Source organism: Salmo trutta, chromosome 16, assembly GCF_901001165.1.
Source record: "Salmo trutta chromosome 16, fSalTru1.1, whole genome shotgun sequence".
Taxonomy (NCBI): Eukaryota; Metazoa; Chordata; class Actinopteri; order Salmoniformes; family Salmonidae; genus Salmo; species Salmo trutta.
The window spans coordinates 52,150,826-52,167,024 of NC_042972.1; the positions used below are offsets into that span (position 1 = coordinate 52,150,826).

General features: G+C 42.6%; 1 protein-coding gene across 1 annotated transcript; it reads left to right on the forward strand.

Moving 5' to 3' along the window:
- Nucleotides 1–3,212: 3,212 nt before the first annotated feature.
- LOC115150997 (monocarboxylate transporter 1-like) lies at nt 3,213–16,102 on the forward strand. Its single transcript, XM_029694883.1, has 5 exons — nt 3,213–3,487; nt 7,707–7,975; nt 12,970–13,113; nt 14,436–15,221; nt 15,375–16,102. The coding sequence occupies exons 2-5, from the start codon at nt 7,759–7,761 to the stop codon at nt 15,632–15,634; spliced, it is 1,407 nt and encodes a 468-aa protein (XP_029550743.1). The 5' UTR covers nt 3,213–3,487; nt 7,707–7,758; the 3' UTR covers nt 15,635–16,102.
- The last annotated feature ends 97 nt before the right edge of the window (nt 16,103–16,199 follow it).

Sequence of the window (16,199 nt, forward strand, 5' to 3'; positions counted from 1 at the left end):
CCCGCCTTGGCTCGATGGAACTAGTAGCCCTGCACGAGCGGAGTGCTCGTACAGGGCAGACTGGGCCGTGCAGGGGCTTGATGGTAGCCGTGCGTAGAGCGGGAGTTGGGTAGCCTGGTCCTCGGAGGCGTACCGGCGACCAGATGCGCTGCGCAGGCATCCTCCTACCAGGCTGGATGCCCGCTCTAGCACGGCACCTGCGAGGGGCTGGAATAACTCGCACCGGACTGTGCGTGCGTATGGGTGAGATATTGCGCTTCTCAGCGAAACATGGCGCTCCCCACCTCATACGCTCCTCCATATAACCACGGGTAGCTGGCTTCCGGCTCTTCCTTCGCCTAGCCAAACTACCCGTGTGCCCCCCCCCAAAATTTTCTTGGGGGTGCCTCTCGTGCTTCAACGCCAGTCTTGTCCCTCGGAAACGTTCCCGGTCCATACCAGCCTTACTCCTATCCTCTCTCTCGCGTACCACCTGTTTCCAAGGAAGGCGATCTTTCCCTGCTTGGATCTCCTCCCAAGTGTAGGAGCCTTCTCCCTCCAAGATCTCCTCCCAAGTCCATCTCTCTCGTTTGTCCTCTTCGAAAATCCTCCGCTCCTTCCTCTGCTGCTTGGTCCTTTGGTGGTGGGTGATTCTGTCACGGTTGTCGTTGGTGAATGAGGACCAAAATGCAGCAGGTACGTGTATGCTCATATTTAGATTTATTAACTTTAAGAATGAACATACAAAATAACAAAATACGAAGACGAACAACTAACAGTCTGGCAAAGCATAGGGCTGAACACAGAACAATCACCCACAAAACACAAACACAAACACACCCTCATTTATGAGACTCTCAATCAAAGGCAGATAGAAAACACCTGCCTTCAACTGAGAGTCCCAACACCAATTCACCAGACATAGAAACAGACATACTAGACTCCACATAGAACTACCTAGACATAAACCAAACCCCGGACATACTAAATCAAACACCCTTTACACAAACACACCACCCCGAACCACATAAAACAAATACCCTCTGTCACGCCCTGACCAAACTACAAAACAATTAACCTTATATACTGGCCAGGACGTGACACATCAACTTCATGTAACTGTCAATAAAAGCCTTTGACACTTATGAAATGCTTGTAATTATACTTCAGTATTCCATAGTAACATCTGACAAAAATATCTCAAGACACTGAAGCAGCAAACTTTGTGAAAATTAATATTTGTGTCATTCTCAAAACTTTTGGCCACGACTGTGTATGTATGTATATATGTATGAATGTGTGTGTGTATATATACACTGCTAAAAAAAATAAAGGGAACACTTATACAACACAATGTAACTCCAAGTCAATCACACTTCTGTGAAATCAAACTGTCCACTTAGGAAGCAACACTGACAATACATTTCACATGCTGTTGTGCAAATGGAATAGACAACAGGTGGAAATTATAGGCAATTAGCAAGGCACCCCCAATAAAGGAGTTGTTCTGCAGGTGGTGACCACAGACCACTTCTTCTCACTTCCTATGCTTCCTGGCTGATGTTTTGGTCACTTTTGAATGCTGGCGGTGCTTTCACTCTAGTGATAGCATGAGACGGAGTCTACAACCCACACAAGTGGCTTAGGTAGTGCAGCTCATCCAGGATGGCACATCAATGCGAGCTGTGGCAAGAAGGTTTGCTGTGTCTGTCAGCGTAGTGTCCAGAGCATGGAGGCGCTACCAGGAGACAGGCCAGTACATCAGGAGACGTGGAGGAGGCCGTAGGAGGGCAACAACCCAGCAGCAGGACTGCTACCTCCGCCTTTGTGCAAGGAGGAGCAGGAGGAGCACTGCCAGAGCCCTGCAAAATGACCTCCAGCAGGCCACAAATGTGCATGTGTCTGCTCAGACGGTCAGAAACAGACTCCATGAGGGTGGTATGAGGGCCCGACATCCACAGGTGGGGGTTGTGCTTACAGCCTAACACTGTGCAGGGCGTTTGGCATTTGCCAGAGAACACCAAGATTGGCAAATTCGCCACTGGTGCCCTGTGCTCTTCACAGATGAAAGCAGGTTCACACTGAGCACATGTGACAGACGTGACAGAGTCTGGAGACGCCGTGGAGAACATTCTGCTGCGTGCAACATCCTCCAGCATGACCGGTTTGGCGATGGGTCAGTCATGGTGTGGGGTGGCATTTCTTTGGGGGCGCCGCACAGCCCTCCATGTGCTCGCCAGAGGTAGCCTGACTGCCATTAGGTACCGAGATGAGAACCTCAAACCCTTTGTGAGACCATATGCTGTTGCAGTTGGCCCTGGGTTCCTCCTAATGCAAGACAATGCTAGACCTCATGTGGCTGGAGTGTGTCAGCAGTTCCTGCAAGAGGAAGGCATTAATGCTATGGACTGGCCCACCCGTTCCCCAGACCTGAATCCAATTGAGCACATCTGGGACATCATGTCTCGCTCCATCCACCAACGCCACGTTGCACCACAGACTGTCCAGGAGTTGGCGGATGCTTTAGTCCAGGTCTGGGAGGAGATCCCTCAGGAGACCATCTGCCACCTCATCAGGAGCATGCCCAGGCGTTGTAGGGAGGTCATACAGGCACGTGGAGGCCACACACACTACTGAGCCTCATTTTGACTTGTTTTAAGGACATTACATCAAAGTTGGATCAGCCTGTAGTGTGGTTTTCCACTTTAATTTTGAGTGTGACTCCAAATCCAGACCTCCATGGGTTGATAAATTGGATTTCCATTGATTATTTTTGTGTGATTTTGTTGTCAGCACATTCAACTATGTAAAGAAAAAGGTATTTAATAAGATTATTTCATTCATTCAGATCTAGGATGTGTTTTAGTGTTCCCTTTATTTTTTTGAGCAAGTTCTTCAGCGTTCACATCAATCTGAATTGTTCCACCCACGCAGACTGTGTGGTGAAGAAGGCGCAACAGCTAGGAACACAAGCATTTTGCTACAACTTTAATAACATCTGCTTAAATATGTGTATGTGACCAAAACATTTTGATTCGTTTTTTAAGCCCAGACTTTAGTGTGTATCCCATTCTTTGATGTCTCCTGTAGGGTCAGTACTGCAGTTGGTGTGGGCTGGAGTGGAGACACATGACAAGGAGGAGGGGAAAACATTTCAGGGGCACGGCTCTAATCTTCAAACAACCAATAAGAGGCTGGCTGGACTGACCTCACCAGTTAGCACTCTAGTGCCTTGGCCGACCCAGCTGTTTGATCTGGCCACTGAATTAACCAAACTTTTGTCCACTTCCACTTCACAGACTAGCCCTTATGCTGACTCTGAAGTATTAATTATAGTTTGGGACTGTCTCTCAGACTTTCTGGACCAGACTTCTGCAGAGGTATCTGCTTCTTCCACAGATCCACTTAGGATATAGTATGCAGTCTGTCCTGCGCTGAAGTGCCTCAGTGAGAGCTCCCCATCTCAGCCTGCAGAGCTCATCTGGATTTAGAAATAGCTGCTGGCAAGGTAAGATGCAACCCATACATCCATCTGCATTAGCTCTGAGATGTCAATGTGTAGACGTGGGAAAAGAAAGGGGCATCTCACTTATACGTTTGATGTGACACCTACAGTATGTCAGGTTGTTATGTGAGTGAAGGGGGGAGAAAAAAAACATGGCAATTTCTTTCATTGTTCATGCCCTGAAAAGCATTGACAGATGGTCATGATCATGATGGCTCACTTTGGAGTCATTATAGCATTGAGGAGGATGTTTGAGGCATGGCTGCAATGGAAATCAATGGGGATCGCCTACTACAAAACTATAGGCCTGAACTCTCCAACTCATTCCTACCAAGCCTTCAACCTAAATTTCACTGCTTATATCGTAGGCTTTAGAAGAGCATACTGAAATAACCTAATATTGGTCCAACAACCCAACTTTTGTCCTGACCTGATCCACATTAGTTTCAGTTAGTCACACATCCATTTGGGGGAGGCCATGTTCGCTTAAAGTCCTGGGGCTTCTGATCACCGGGCTTGTGCGCCTCTCTGAAGCAACAAGATGTCTGCTAGGGATTTAACCTTGTATATAATAAGACATAGACCTTGTTGTAGCACAGCTAATATCGTCTAGCGCCGAGCACATGTGCCGCTGGCACGTTTGAAGCAGCATATTCCATCTCACGTGGCACTGTCAGGCCTCCCACTTTGGCTGCTTATTACAGAACTTTAGCCAATGAGGGGGCCATTCTCCATTACCCATGTTCCCATGACTCATATTTCATCCTCCATGCATGCTGGCTGCACATGGTAAACCTAGAAAGCAGGGTCAAAAGGAGTTTTCAACTCAAGAGTCTGCAAAGTTTTCATTCTTCTTGAGTGGAGGAAATTGCCACCCTTGTTCATTTCATTATTTATAACCTTGATGTGTTTATAAATCGTTAATATACATTATTGTCTTTGTCCTGATTTTTCTCCTCCATTCATGAATTAAAACAGAATATCATTACACAGTGTTGTTCCTGTGGGACTCGACGAATTCCCTGACCCCATGCACAGAATGTACAAAGTGTACACGGCGGGTGTGCCCTGTGCTCTAGCACAAACATGTAAGGATTGAGAGACTGCCTGTTGAAAGTGTAAAGACTATTTTCAGACAGAGACATATCTTTTTTGCTGACCTTTGTTCCCAGGGCAGGAAGTGACGGCTGTAAGAGGACACCCCGTACATTGCATTCTCACACCTATTTAACAGTGCAGTCCACTCCTGATAAGTGCACTTTGGATATGTGCAAACTCCTGTGCAATATAACTGCATGGCCTGGTTTAGTTGAAGTTAATAGGGAACACCGTCTTCTTTTTCCTTTCTCTCTCTGCAGCCGCTAACAAAGGAACATTGTAAACCAGCATGGCACGGTGAATGACTTTAAGAGACTCCAATGGCATCCTTTTCAGTTGAGTGCATTCAGTTGTACAACTGACTAGGTATCCCCCTTAACCTTTCCTATATCTAGGTTAAATTCCATGTTGCAAATTGTAATAAAACAGACAGCTCTTTGATTGATTTTATCAACGACTGCTCTCCTTTTTGTTTACCTGGAAATTCCTGTTACACTGTGCGACATGCAATATGTTGTACCCAACATGAATGGGTTTTCTGTATACCACATAGTCAATCCTGAAAAATGTTTGTGTTCAAACGAGAAACTCAGAGGCTGTCATACATAAGCCCACTGTGTAGAAGAATAAACCCATACTTATTACAGACAGAAGCAACAATGCTAGGACCAATATGTACAGACAATAGTCTAAAGATATATCTCTCTTCCCCCTCCCATAGGTCATTGAGTCATTATATTACCTTTGCATCAAAGCGCTGTCTGGACAGTGTTACGAGGAAATAATGGGCTTTTGAAAAGAAAACACCCCACTTTCCTCCAAAACTTCAGTATTTAATCAATGCAATCATATCACCCCAGCTCAACTCTCAGCTTAGCGTCCCAATTTCTCAAAACTCTGGAAAGATAGAGGCACCACTGTACAGTACACAAACTGCTAATCCTATGTTGTTTTCACCACCACAGCGGGCCATCACTTTGTTTAGATCAAGAGTCCTCTCCACAGAACATGCAGAAGCTCTAAATCATTACTCTCTTTATGAAAGCATAGCCCTTAGCTTTGGAGGAAGCTAAATATAACATATATTCATGGTTTGATCAATTTGCACTGTGGATGGGCTCCCCAGTGTAAACAATACAATAAGCCATGTGACTCTGGAGATGGGCCTGTATTCATCAGCTCAGAAGTGAGGAGCCGTGGGAGTATAATGGACGGCTGGAATTACAGTAGGTGTAAAAAACAGCTCCAGAAATGGCACCCACACAGTCAATATTGGGCTTTTCAGGATGCATCTTTCTGGCCAATCAAATTCATCCATTTACTTGAGAAATACGGAGGATGAAGTTATGGATCCTGCGTTTCATACACTGGTAAGAAATAATCATGCAAATGGCCTAAAGATGAAACGATTTAAAGCGGCAATCAGCAGTCAAACCAATAACAAAGCGTACTCCCCAAACCCTGTTTTGGTAAGAAGCTAAGGGGTGGGGCTGGAGAAATGTAACCTCTATCAAATTCATAGACGAATCTATGGATGCAAGGACTGACTATCCATGATTTCAAAATGATCGTTTTAACCATGTTTTGAGGCTTCTTTCCAAAATGTAAACAAACAGGCAGTGGAGCCTGTTCATTTAGATTGACTTTGTTTACAAACGTTGGAGTAAAACAAGCTTATATTTTGGGCTCTGATGGGGTACGACAGATGAACTAACCTCAAGAAGCATTTATACGTTAATAAGCAACTGCTGATTGCCCGTTTTAAGTCAACATTTAAATGATCAAACCATTAATGTTAACAGGACATTTTCATGCATGCCTTACCCCTCTCGCTGTTTGATATTTAGTTCTTGTTGCAATAACATTAATTCACTGAAGCAAATGACCATGACACACCTATGATATCTACCAAACATAGCCACAGGAAGTAGGGGTGCTGAGGGTGCTGCAGGACCCCCTGAAAAATCAGAATTAAAAAAAATATATATAAAAAAATATACTTTTTTGAAGAAAAAAAATTGTTCTCAAAAGTTCAAAACGTCCTTTTACTCGTATTAAAAACATTTTTTCATCATCTCCACTTTGGCAAAAAAGGTAGTTGTATAATTAAGAACAGTATTCTGCAGTATTCAATAGTTGGAATTGTAAGAGTTGTTGCCCTGTCCCTTTCTCTGCGATTGTCATTCTAATGGAATCCAGAAAGAACAAAACCTTGTCCTCAAACATATACATCAAAAGGTGCAAAGTTATGGGCAACACCCACTTTTTGTGCAGTATTAATTTACCATCCTTACAAACCACTTAATGTAAATGTGCATTACTGTATTGTATATAGGCTGGTCATCTAGGTTTGTACCTGTAGACTTTCCATCACCATGAAGAAAAACACAATACAGTAATTGAGACATCAAGTGGTTTGTAATGCTGTGATGTGAGGATGTGGCTCAGTTGGTAGAGCATTCTGCTTGCAATGCTATGGTTGTAGGTTCAATTCCCATGGGGGACCAGTACAAAAAAAGTATGAAAATGTAAGCACTCACTATGGTGAGTTGCTCTGCATAAAAGCATCTATGGAAAATAAATGAGTAGACAATTTCAGTTAGACTAAGCAATATTTTTAATTTTTTTTATATTCCACAACTATTATCAGATTAGCTGTTTTGTACAGAAAATGATCAGACTCACGTTACAAATGCTGGTAAACACTCAAGAAAATTCACAAGAGTATTGGACTGGGCCTTTACTTGTCCTGTACTGGTGGACCTATATAGATGTCATCAGCACGGGCAAAAAATATTTGCCACGTGTTTTACTTTTCTATTATTTCTCTATTTTCTTTCTCTCTGCATTGTTGAGAAGGGCCCATAAGTAAGCATTTCACTGTTAGTCTACACCTGTTCTTTCCGAAGCATGTGACAAATGAAATTATATTTTAATTGATCTGACCTTAACAGTAAAGAAAAACTCTTCCTTGAACATACATATTTACTTTTGTGATTAATGTTTGTGTTCACATCGTGAAATGTTGTTAACATAGTTTGATTCATAAAAAAAAAACGTACAGTTCTAGCTTTGTTTAAATGATGACATGTTTCTGAAAACTTTATTAATCTTTCTCCAACAGGTGCCCATTGCTGTGTAGGGTCCTGTGCTGAGGAGCTTGGTGAGCAGCAGCCATGCCGCCTGCCATTGGAGGACCCAAGGGGTACACCCCTCCAGAGGGGGGCTGGGGCTGGGCGGTGGTGGTGGGAGCCTTCATCTCCATCGGCTTCTCCTTTGCCTTTCCCAAGTCCATCACTGTCTTCTTCAAGGAGATCGAGGTCATCTTCGACTGCTCCAGCAGCCAGGTGTCCTGGATCTCCTCCATCATGCTGGCAGTCATGTACGCTGGAGGTGAGCTGGAAGATGGAATAGTACACCACTCCCAGAAATGTACATGTTAAAAACGTTTTGGATATACAATAATAACACAATAACATGTTTTTTCACACAAATTAAATTCTAACATGTTAAAAGTGTACTCCAACCATCTTTGCTTTCACAAACGCCTGAAAAGCAAGAATGGAGTGCATTTTTTGTTCCTAAATACATTGCAAATTTTACATGCCATGGAACACATTAGAATTGCAAACGGAATGTGTTAATTTCCCAGTAGGGAGAGCTAGTGTGATGAGATGGTGTGTAGCAGAAGTGAGCTGTAAGATGCACAGCCAGAGTGAGTAGTGGAGCATTGTGTAACAGACCTGGGTTCAAAGTGTATTTGCCTTCTTTCCAATACATTGAGCTTTTGATTGAACCTTGGCAGGGAACGGCCCAGGCGACCATTTAATTGGTTCCATTGCGCCAGGCAAACTCAATCAAGCACAGCTAAAATATTTTATAGAAAACAAACGCTACTTCAACCCAGACCTGTTGTTGGCAGCGTGTAACCGCTGCCTAAGAGCCCATTAGCTACATTGATATTGTCATCAGTAATAACAGCTGCTAAACACCTCAGTAGTGTCCTACTAAAGCTTGGTAATCCCATGAAGGGAATGGTGATGATCCTTTTTAAGTGCTACTGACACCTTTTAGCTACTTTTGATCATTAAGCATGTGTCCCAAATTGTGTCGCACCATATCCTCCTACAGCTCTCCAGATGACGTTTGAGACCTTGGAAACTTCAACTTGGCTTTCTTTTAGATATTTTATTTGATGCAAAAAAAGTGTGAATGATAGATACGACAACATCTTAGAAAATGTCTACCATCGTCCTTCATGCTCTGACCGCTCCTTTTAACGTGAATGGATCTGGAAGCCTATGTTAGGCCTCCGTATTCTCGGTATACCTTTCAGTGCGAATGCAATTGAAGAATACACTCTACCTTTTGCTCAGTGGACCGTTCATGCACCTTCTTTTCTTCAGTCATACAGAGCTCCCATAGTTTCCCACCCATTGACTATGTGGAGTGAGGTCACTGGGCACCACATCAAGATGAAGTGTATTGTCCAAAACGAGACGGCGAGGCCTGAATCAAACCACTGTCTTTGAAATGAAATGAAATGGGAATGCTTTTACTCTTCAGAAGCATCGTCTTTAACAGTGCAACGGTGTCTGTCTCCTGATTCTCTGTGGATGCGGTTCCTCTCTTTCCAGTGCGCTTGTCAATGCTCTGATCACATCAATGTTGTCCCAGGTGACATCTGAGGCTGAGGAGATGAAATGGCCAACATGAAAGTCAGGCAGACCACTGTGAGTGTGTCGGTTGGTCTGGCTTCCTGTACCAGCGGGGACTGGGGTGAATCAAATGCTGGGTGATGTTCTACAGGTCTGCCCAGTAAACCGGTGATACGCCTCTTTTCATCCGCATGACATTCAACACACACACACACACACACAGAACAGTAATCAGAGGGACTCTCCTTCTCATGCCCCTTGTCCCTCAAGACGAGGTCTGGCGTCAGGTAACAAAGCGTTGTCGGCATTGTCTGTGTTCTCTCCAGGAGGGGAGATGAATGTAATAAACTGGTGCGGTGTTGTCTCGTAAAAGTTACTAAATATTGTTATTAACTGCACAAATTGCCAGCGTTTTCAGCCGGCTTAGTAGTAGTGCCTGTTTACAATAACGTGTAAGAAAAACAACTGTACGAGTAATTACCAAAACACTGAACTCATGAGAGGATTAGTGCCGGTATGTTTCACGTGTAGTAGCACAAACTATATACACAGTATAGTAGGTCAAGCTTCAGTAATAGCAGCACTTTAAGAATTCTTGAATGATTTTGGAACCATATTCCTAACTTAGTATATAAGCGACCGGCATCATGTGTGTAAGTATAGTCCACTCAGACGGATAAGCAGTCATTAACCTACTGAAGTACAAAGCTGCCGTGGCTGCCCCCCACCAGATCAGTGAATCACTGCTATTTATTGTTCAGCAGTACATTCCTTCAAAAGATAACACCTAGCTCAGGCACACGTTCAGGAGCTGCATGGGTGAAAGCCAGGTCACCGGGTCATGCAGTAAGAATGTCTCAGATGGTTCCCAGGAGATCCCAGTTTTCCCTCTCTGAGCTCTGAGTAGGTTGCATGTTAGCTAGGTTCTGGACACATTACTGCCTGTGCATGATGAGGAACACATTACTGTGTAAGCCCACAACCTCTAACCCCTCTACAGGACCAGAATACACAGGTCCTGTCAGACTCAGACTCTAATGACTTCTACAACCCAGTCCTGGCAAGCCTTATAATGGGAGTGATGGCCAACGGTACACAGCACACAATGTGTTCTTCTAGATTGTAGTTCAATGAGTCATTGAATCAATTGTCTTTAGAAATACCTTTTTTTTTTTTTTTTTACAGTTGTCTTGAAGTACTTAACAGTAACCTGCCTAGACTCCCAAAGACCAAGCAGCAGCACAGTGGCAATCCATACATGTAACTTTTTTGATAGGTAGGCGTTCTTGCGCAACAGAAAATGGCTTGTGTTGCTTGCCTTATTTAACTGTAAGTTGCCATAACAATTTACTGAATAGTATTTGTGAGTCATCCATGAATGCTATGGGAAAAAATCATGTTATGGAAAATGAATACATTCACTGAATAATGGGACGTAGTCCTCTTGTCCCCTCTTGAATTTCTTACCTATCCTTCTCATAATGTCTTACATTGTCAGGTTTGGTCATAGGCTACCTCCTCAGACTTTTTCCCCCCTCACCAGCTCATCTTTGTAAAGGGAGGGGACAGGCTCTTTGTTGGAGTTTAGCCTCGCCTGCATTAGAATCTAAGAAGCCTTTGTCGTGTTCCGAGCTGGCAAATGAGTCTGGACAACCTCTAAATAAAAACTGTCACATTCTATTTAGGTTCCTTCAGTGGTGCCGAGATTTGGCAGGGAGGCTGAAGCATCTTCCACGTCGATCTTCGCTCCCATTTTGGCCCTGTTGTTGTAAGCCAGACAGAGGGTGGGCATGCAGACAGAGAGTAGGCATATGTTCTCATAGTGTAGTGAGCTAGCTGTGGTTAGGCTCAGTTTATGATCTGTAGTTACCTTGAATTGGTGTTGCCAAAACCTCAGATTCAGCCACACCTTATTGGAATGAATATGTTGCAGTCTAAGACAATAACAAAATGATGATATTGTGAACAGCCTCCAATGTTTCCAGTAGGGAAGATAATAGGGCATATACTGTAGTAGTAGACTGTGGGGTGAACCTGAGGCCATCATTGATTAGAAAAATGTGGAGTATGTTTATCAAGTCACATCAATAGACAATAAACTGTATATTCAGACATCGGTGGTACAATGGGTGGAACAAAGGTAATTTCCCTTTTAATGTATTGTTTCAAAATGAAGGGATAGTATGTACTATTACATGGGACTTATGGTAGGATACCCATAGGGAATGAGTCTGCCTAAAGGAGTCACCATGCCTCAGTGCAGCTGGTGGCTAGCTGATGTCGGCTAGGCGAACCGAAAAGTGTGCTTGCATACTCCCTTAGAAGACCTTTGCTTGAAAAAAATGAATCGGCAATAGTACTGTTTGTCCATTTTGAGACGCGATAGCCAGTTCTCAAAATAGTCACATTTAATCGAAGACAACTCAAGAAATCTGTCATACATTTTTTGCCAAGGAGATCTTAGTTGCGCAGTTTTACATCTAATTAAGATGTAGGTAGAGCATACCTCTTGCAACACCAGGGTTGTTGGTTCGATTCCCACTTGGGAACAGTACGAAAAAGTACGATAAATGTATGCACTCATTAGTACTACTGTAAGTCGCTCTGGATAAGAGCGTCTGCTAAATGACTAACATGATGTTTGATGCAGTATTTTTCATGAAAACTAGTTGTCTCTCGTTGAATGACAACAAAGACTTTATTGAAGAATCCCTAATGTTGACCAGTCACCGATGAAGGGGTGCAGACTTTGGCTCCCGAACTTCGACTGGCCTTGAGAAAAAATGTTGTGTGCCCGAACAGCCAACAAAACCCTTACCAAAGTCCAAAACAAACAAAAACGTCACCAAATGTCATCATAATATATGCACAAACTGTTTTGGCTGGGAAGCATGCGGACGCATTAAGTGTAGCCTACTCTACTGTATTTATGTTGTGCTAAGTATGCTGCTTGGAGACAGTGGACATCAAATGCAATGTACTTTATGGTTTCAGTCCTAATTTTGTCCAAGTACTTTCAACTTTGTTTTCTTTACAAAACCTCTCTCTTACACACACACACACACACACACACACACACACACACACACACACACACACACACACACATCATCATCATCCTGCACACACACTATCACCCACAGAGCAGAATGAAGCAGGATTTTACAGTAGCCTAGTTCTGAAGTGCTCTTTAGAGACTTCTTCTTTTGTCATTCTCGGCACATACGTTAGGAATACACAAACCGTAGCGTCACCTCACAATTTCATTGTGATTGTCTTGTTTTGTGTGAGATTGCATTGCGAACAGTTGCTAGACCAGAGAAATTGCTGCAGTGCTGCAGTGAGAGAAATCATTGCACAAGTTGTGTTGATTCTCTGGCTGCACCGGTGTTTCTCAGAACTGTGGCTTTGGGGAACTCTAGTGGTCAAATATAACATCTCTCAAGTTATCTGGCTTTTCTTATTATACAGGATTTCCTTTTTTCACGTTTTGAATAAAGAAAGGAATCTTCTCTATGAACATATTTAAAACCATGTTAACAAAGAGAAAGGAATTCAAAATGTGATTCTGCCATCCTATAAAGGTCGTCAAAATTTGATTTCAATAGTCATAATGGTATAGTCAGTTTTGCTTGGGCATATTTGCCTAATGTAACTTTTCCCAACGCGTGAACCATCTTGACTGTTTGGATTGCATTTGTCATTTGTGATGTGTGTGTTTTGTCTCAGGTCCTATCAGCAGTATCCTGGTTAATAAGTATGGGAGTCGTCCAGTCATGATGTGTGGAGGATTCCTGTCTGGGTGTGGACTGATTTCTGCCTCCTTCTGCAACTCAGTGGAAGGACTGTACTTCTGTGTGGGAGTGGTCGGAGGTCAGTGATAAAATACTTTGAAGTGCTACTTAGGTAGTTTTGTGGTGTATCTGTACTTTATTATATATATTTTTGACAACTACATTCCTAAAGACAATATGTACTTTTTACTCCCATACATTTTCCCTCACACCCAAAAATACTGCTCAGGCAGGACAGCAATATGGTCCTATTCACACAATTATCAATATAACGCATTGTCATCCCTACTGCTTCTGATCTGGCAGACTCACTAAACATAAATACTTTGTTATGTCTGAGTGTTGGAATGTGGCACTGGCTGTCCGTCAATAAAATAAAGAAAAAAGAAAGAAAGAAAAACTTGTCCCGTCTAGTTTGCGTAATATAAGGAAATTGATGTATAAGCATTTCCTTTTACGTTTTCCTTTTATGAGAATTGAGTACTTTTTCCACCACCGTACTTAAGTACATTTAAAACCAGATACTTTGACACTTTTTGCTGGGTGACTTTCACTTTTACTTATTATTTTCTAATGGGACGGTTGAGCTGATATGATTATCATGAGATTGAAACAAACCAAAAAATCCCAGGACATAGACATATGATATTGGCAGAAAGCTTAAATTCTTGTTAATCTAACTGCACTGTCCAATTTACAGTAGCTACTACAGTGAAAGAATACCATGCTATTGTTTGTGAAGGGTGCACAATTATGTACTTGAAAATGTATGAATTAACCAATTAGGCACATTTGGGTGGTCTTGATACAACATTTTGAACAGATATGCAAAGGTTCATTGGATCAGTCTAAAACTTTGCACATACACTGATGCCATCTAGTGCCCAAAGTCTAAATTGCACCTGGCCTGGAATAATACATTATGGCCTTTGTCTTTCATTTCAAAGATGATGGTACAAAAAATACACAAAAAACTCATGCTTTTTTTCTTTGCATTATCTTTTACCAGATCTAATGTGTTATATTCTCCTACATTAATTTCACATTTCCACAAACTTCAATGTGTTTCCTTTCAAATGGTATCAAGAATATGCATGTTCTGAGCTACAGGCAGTTAGATTTGGGTATGTCATTTTAGGTGAAAATTGAAAAAAGGGTTGGATCCGAGGTTAAGTTATCTTTACTTTTACTTAAATATGAGTACTGTTTCAACCTTTGTCAGAGGTAGGCCTCTTTCATTTATGATCATAATTTGTTTTTTTCTGTTAAGGACCTTTATCGCCCTCTAGGGAACTCTTTAGGATCTCTATCACCACTCTCGTATCCTGTGTCTAGACTAAAACCAATGGGAATTCACTAAACATAAATATTTTTTGAACTGTTATACATTTATTTCAACAGGCTTGGGACTGGCATTCAATCTGAACCCAGCCCTTACTATGATTGGGAAGTACTTCTACCATAAGCGGCCTATCGCCAATGGAATCGCCATGGCAGGCAGCCCGGTGTTCCTGTCCACCCTGGCCCCACTCAACAGTTGGTTATTTGACCAGTTTGGCTGGAGGGGCAGCTTCCTGATCCTGGGAGGCCTGCTGTTCAACTGCTGCGTGGCTGGCTCTCTCATGAGACCCATCGAACCAAAACCACAGTCTTCCTTGAAAAGTGAAGATGTTGCCAAAGAGAGTATGACATGTGGGCAGAAGTGCAACAGTTTTATTGACCTCTCGCTGTTCAAACACCGGGGCTTTGTGCTCTACCTCATGGGTAACGTCATCATGTTCTTTGGCCTCTTCTCCCCACTGGTGTTCCTTAGTAACTTCGCCAAGAGCAGGGACATCCCCAAAGAGAAAGCAGCCTTCCTGCTGTCTATCCTGGCCTTTGTGGACATGGTGGCCCGGCCCTCCATGGGCATTGTGGCCAATACCAAGTGGATACGACCCAGGGTGCAGTACTTCTTTGCCTGCTCTGTGCTGTTGAATGGCGTGTGCCACATCCTGGCCCCCATCTCCGTGGACTACACAGGCTTTGTTATCTATGCCATCTTCTTTGGCTTTGCCTTCGGCTGGCTGAGTGCTGTGCTGTTTGAGACACTCATAGACCTGGTGGGAAGCCAGCGTTTCTCCAGTGCAGTGGGACTGGTCACCATCGTGGAGTGTGGGCCTGTCTTGTTAGGACCCCCTTTGCTAGGTGAGTATGTGCACACGTACATGTATTTGTAGTTTAGTTACGCACCTTGTTTCTATATAAAGACACACAATCATCTAACTGGTTAATTTTTATGAAAAGTAAAGACTATTAACTTATGATACAATTTACAGTTAATCTTTTGTTTTTCGACAGGTAAATTCAAAGACATTTACAATGACTACCAATACACCTACCAGAGCTGTGGGGTGGTTCTTATTATTGCCAGTGTGTTCCTGTTTGTGGGGATGGGTATAAACTACCGGTTGTTGCAGAAAGAGAAAAGGGAGGAGGAAATGATGGCTAATCTGGAGGAAAAAGAAGAAGAGTCCAACAAGGACAATGCTGCCAAAGAAGCCAGCAACGACAGGTTGAGAGCATTTGATGAGGCAAAAACTGCAGAAGACACAGTCTAACTCTCATTACCATGTGAATGTGTGAATTTGATGTCATCGCAATACAGTCAATTAGATAACGTAGACATCAAATTCATTCAGTTCAAGTCCTTGCCATGTAGCAGATTTCATGTAAAGATAATTCTCAGCCCCATTTCCACTTCTGTCATTGAATAATGTATTATTAGTATAATATGACTGGAGCAAGATACACTTATGTATGATATAGGCATGCAATTTCTACTGAAATGTACTGCCGCCCTGCAAGAATATACTCTATTTTATCAATCTGGACTCCAGATGGTCCATTTTCTGCATAAGTGTTGTGATATATTTTTGAATATTATTACATACAGGTCATTTGTTTATACTGTGTTTGGAATTTCATAAATGCACTTTTATATAACTGCTATTTATTATTCTGTGAAAAAAATGGAATGGCTATAGAACTTTTAGAAGCTTTAATAAATCACTATAACATTTTGTTCACACTGTCATGTCAGGTTTCTTTCTCTCTGAAAGCATTTCTAAAAACCTGGCCTTAAAGTAACACTGTTAGTGAGTTACATGAATAATCAGGTGTAGT

Excerpts from the sequence above, each read along its gene's own strand:
- LOC115150997 (XM_029694883.1), top strand. The coding sequence starts at position 7,759 with ATGCCGCCTGCCATTGGAGGACCCAAGGGGTACACCCCTCCAGAGGGG. Across the intron at positions 7,976-12,969 it reads GGCAGTCATGTACGCTGGAG|GTCCTATCAGCAGTATCCTG; the intron begins GTGAGCTGGAAG and ends GTTTTGTCTCAG. Across the intron at positions 13,114-14,435 it reads CTGTGTGGGAGTGGTCGGAG|GCTTGGGACTGGCATTCAAT; the intron begins GTCAGTGATAAA and ends TTATTTCAACAG.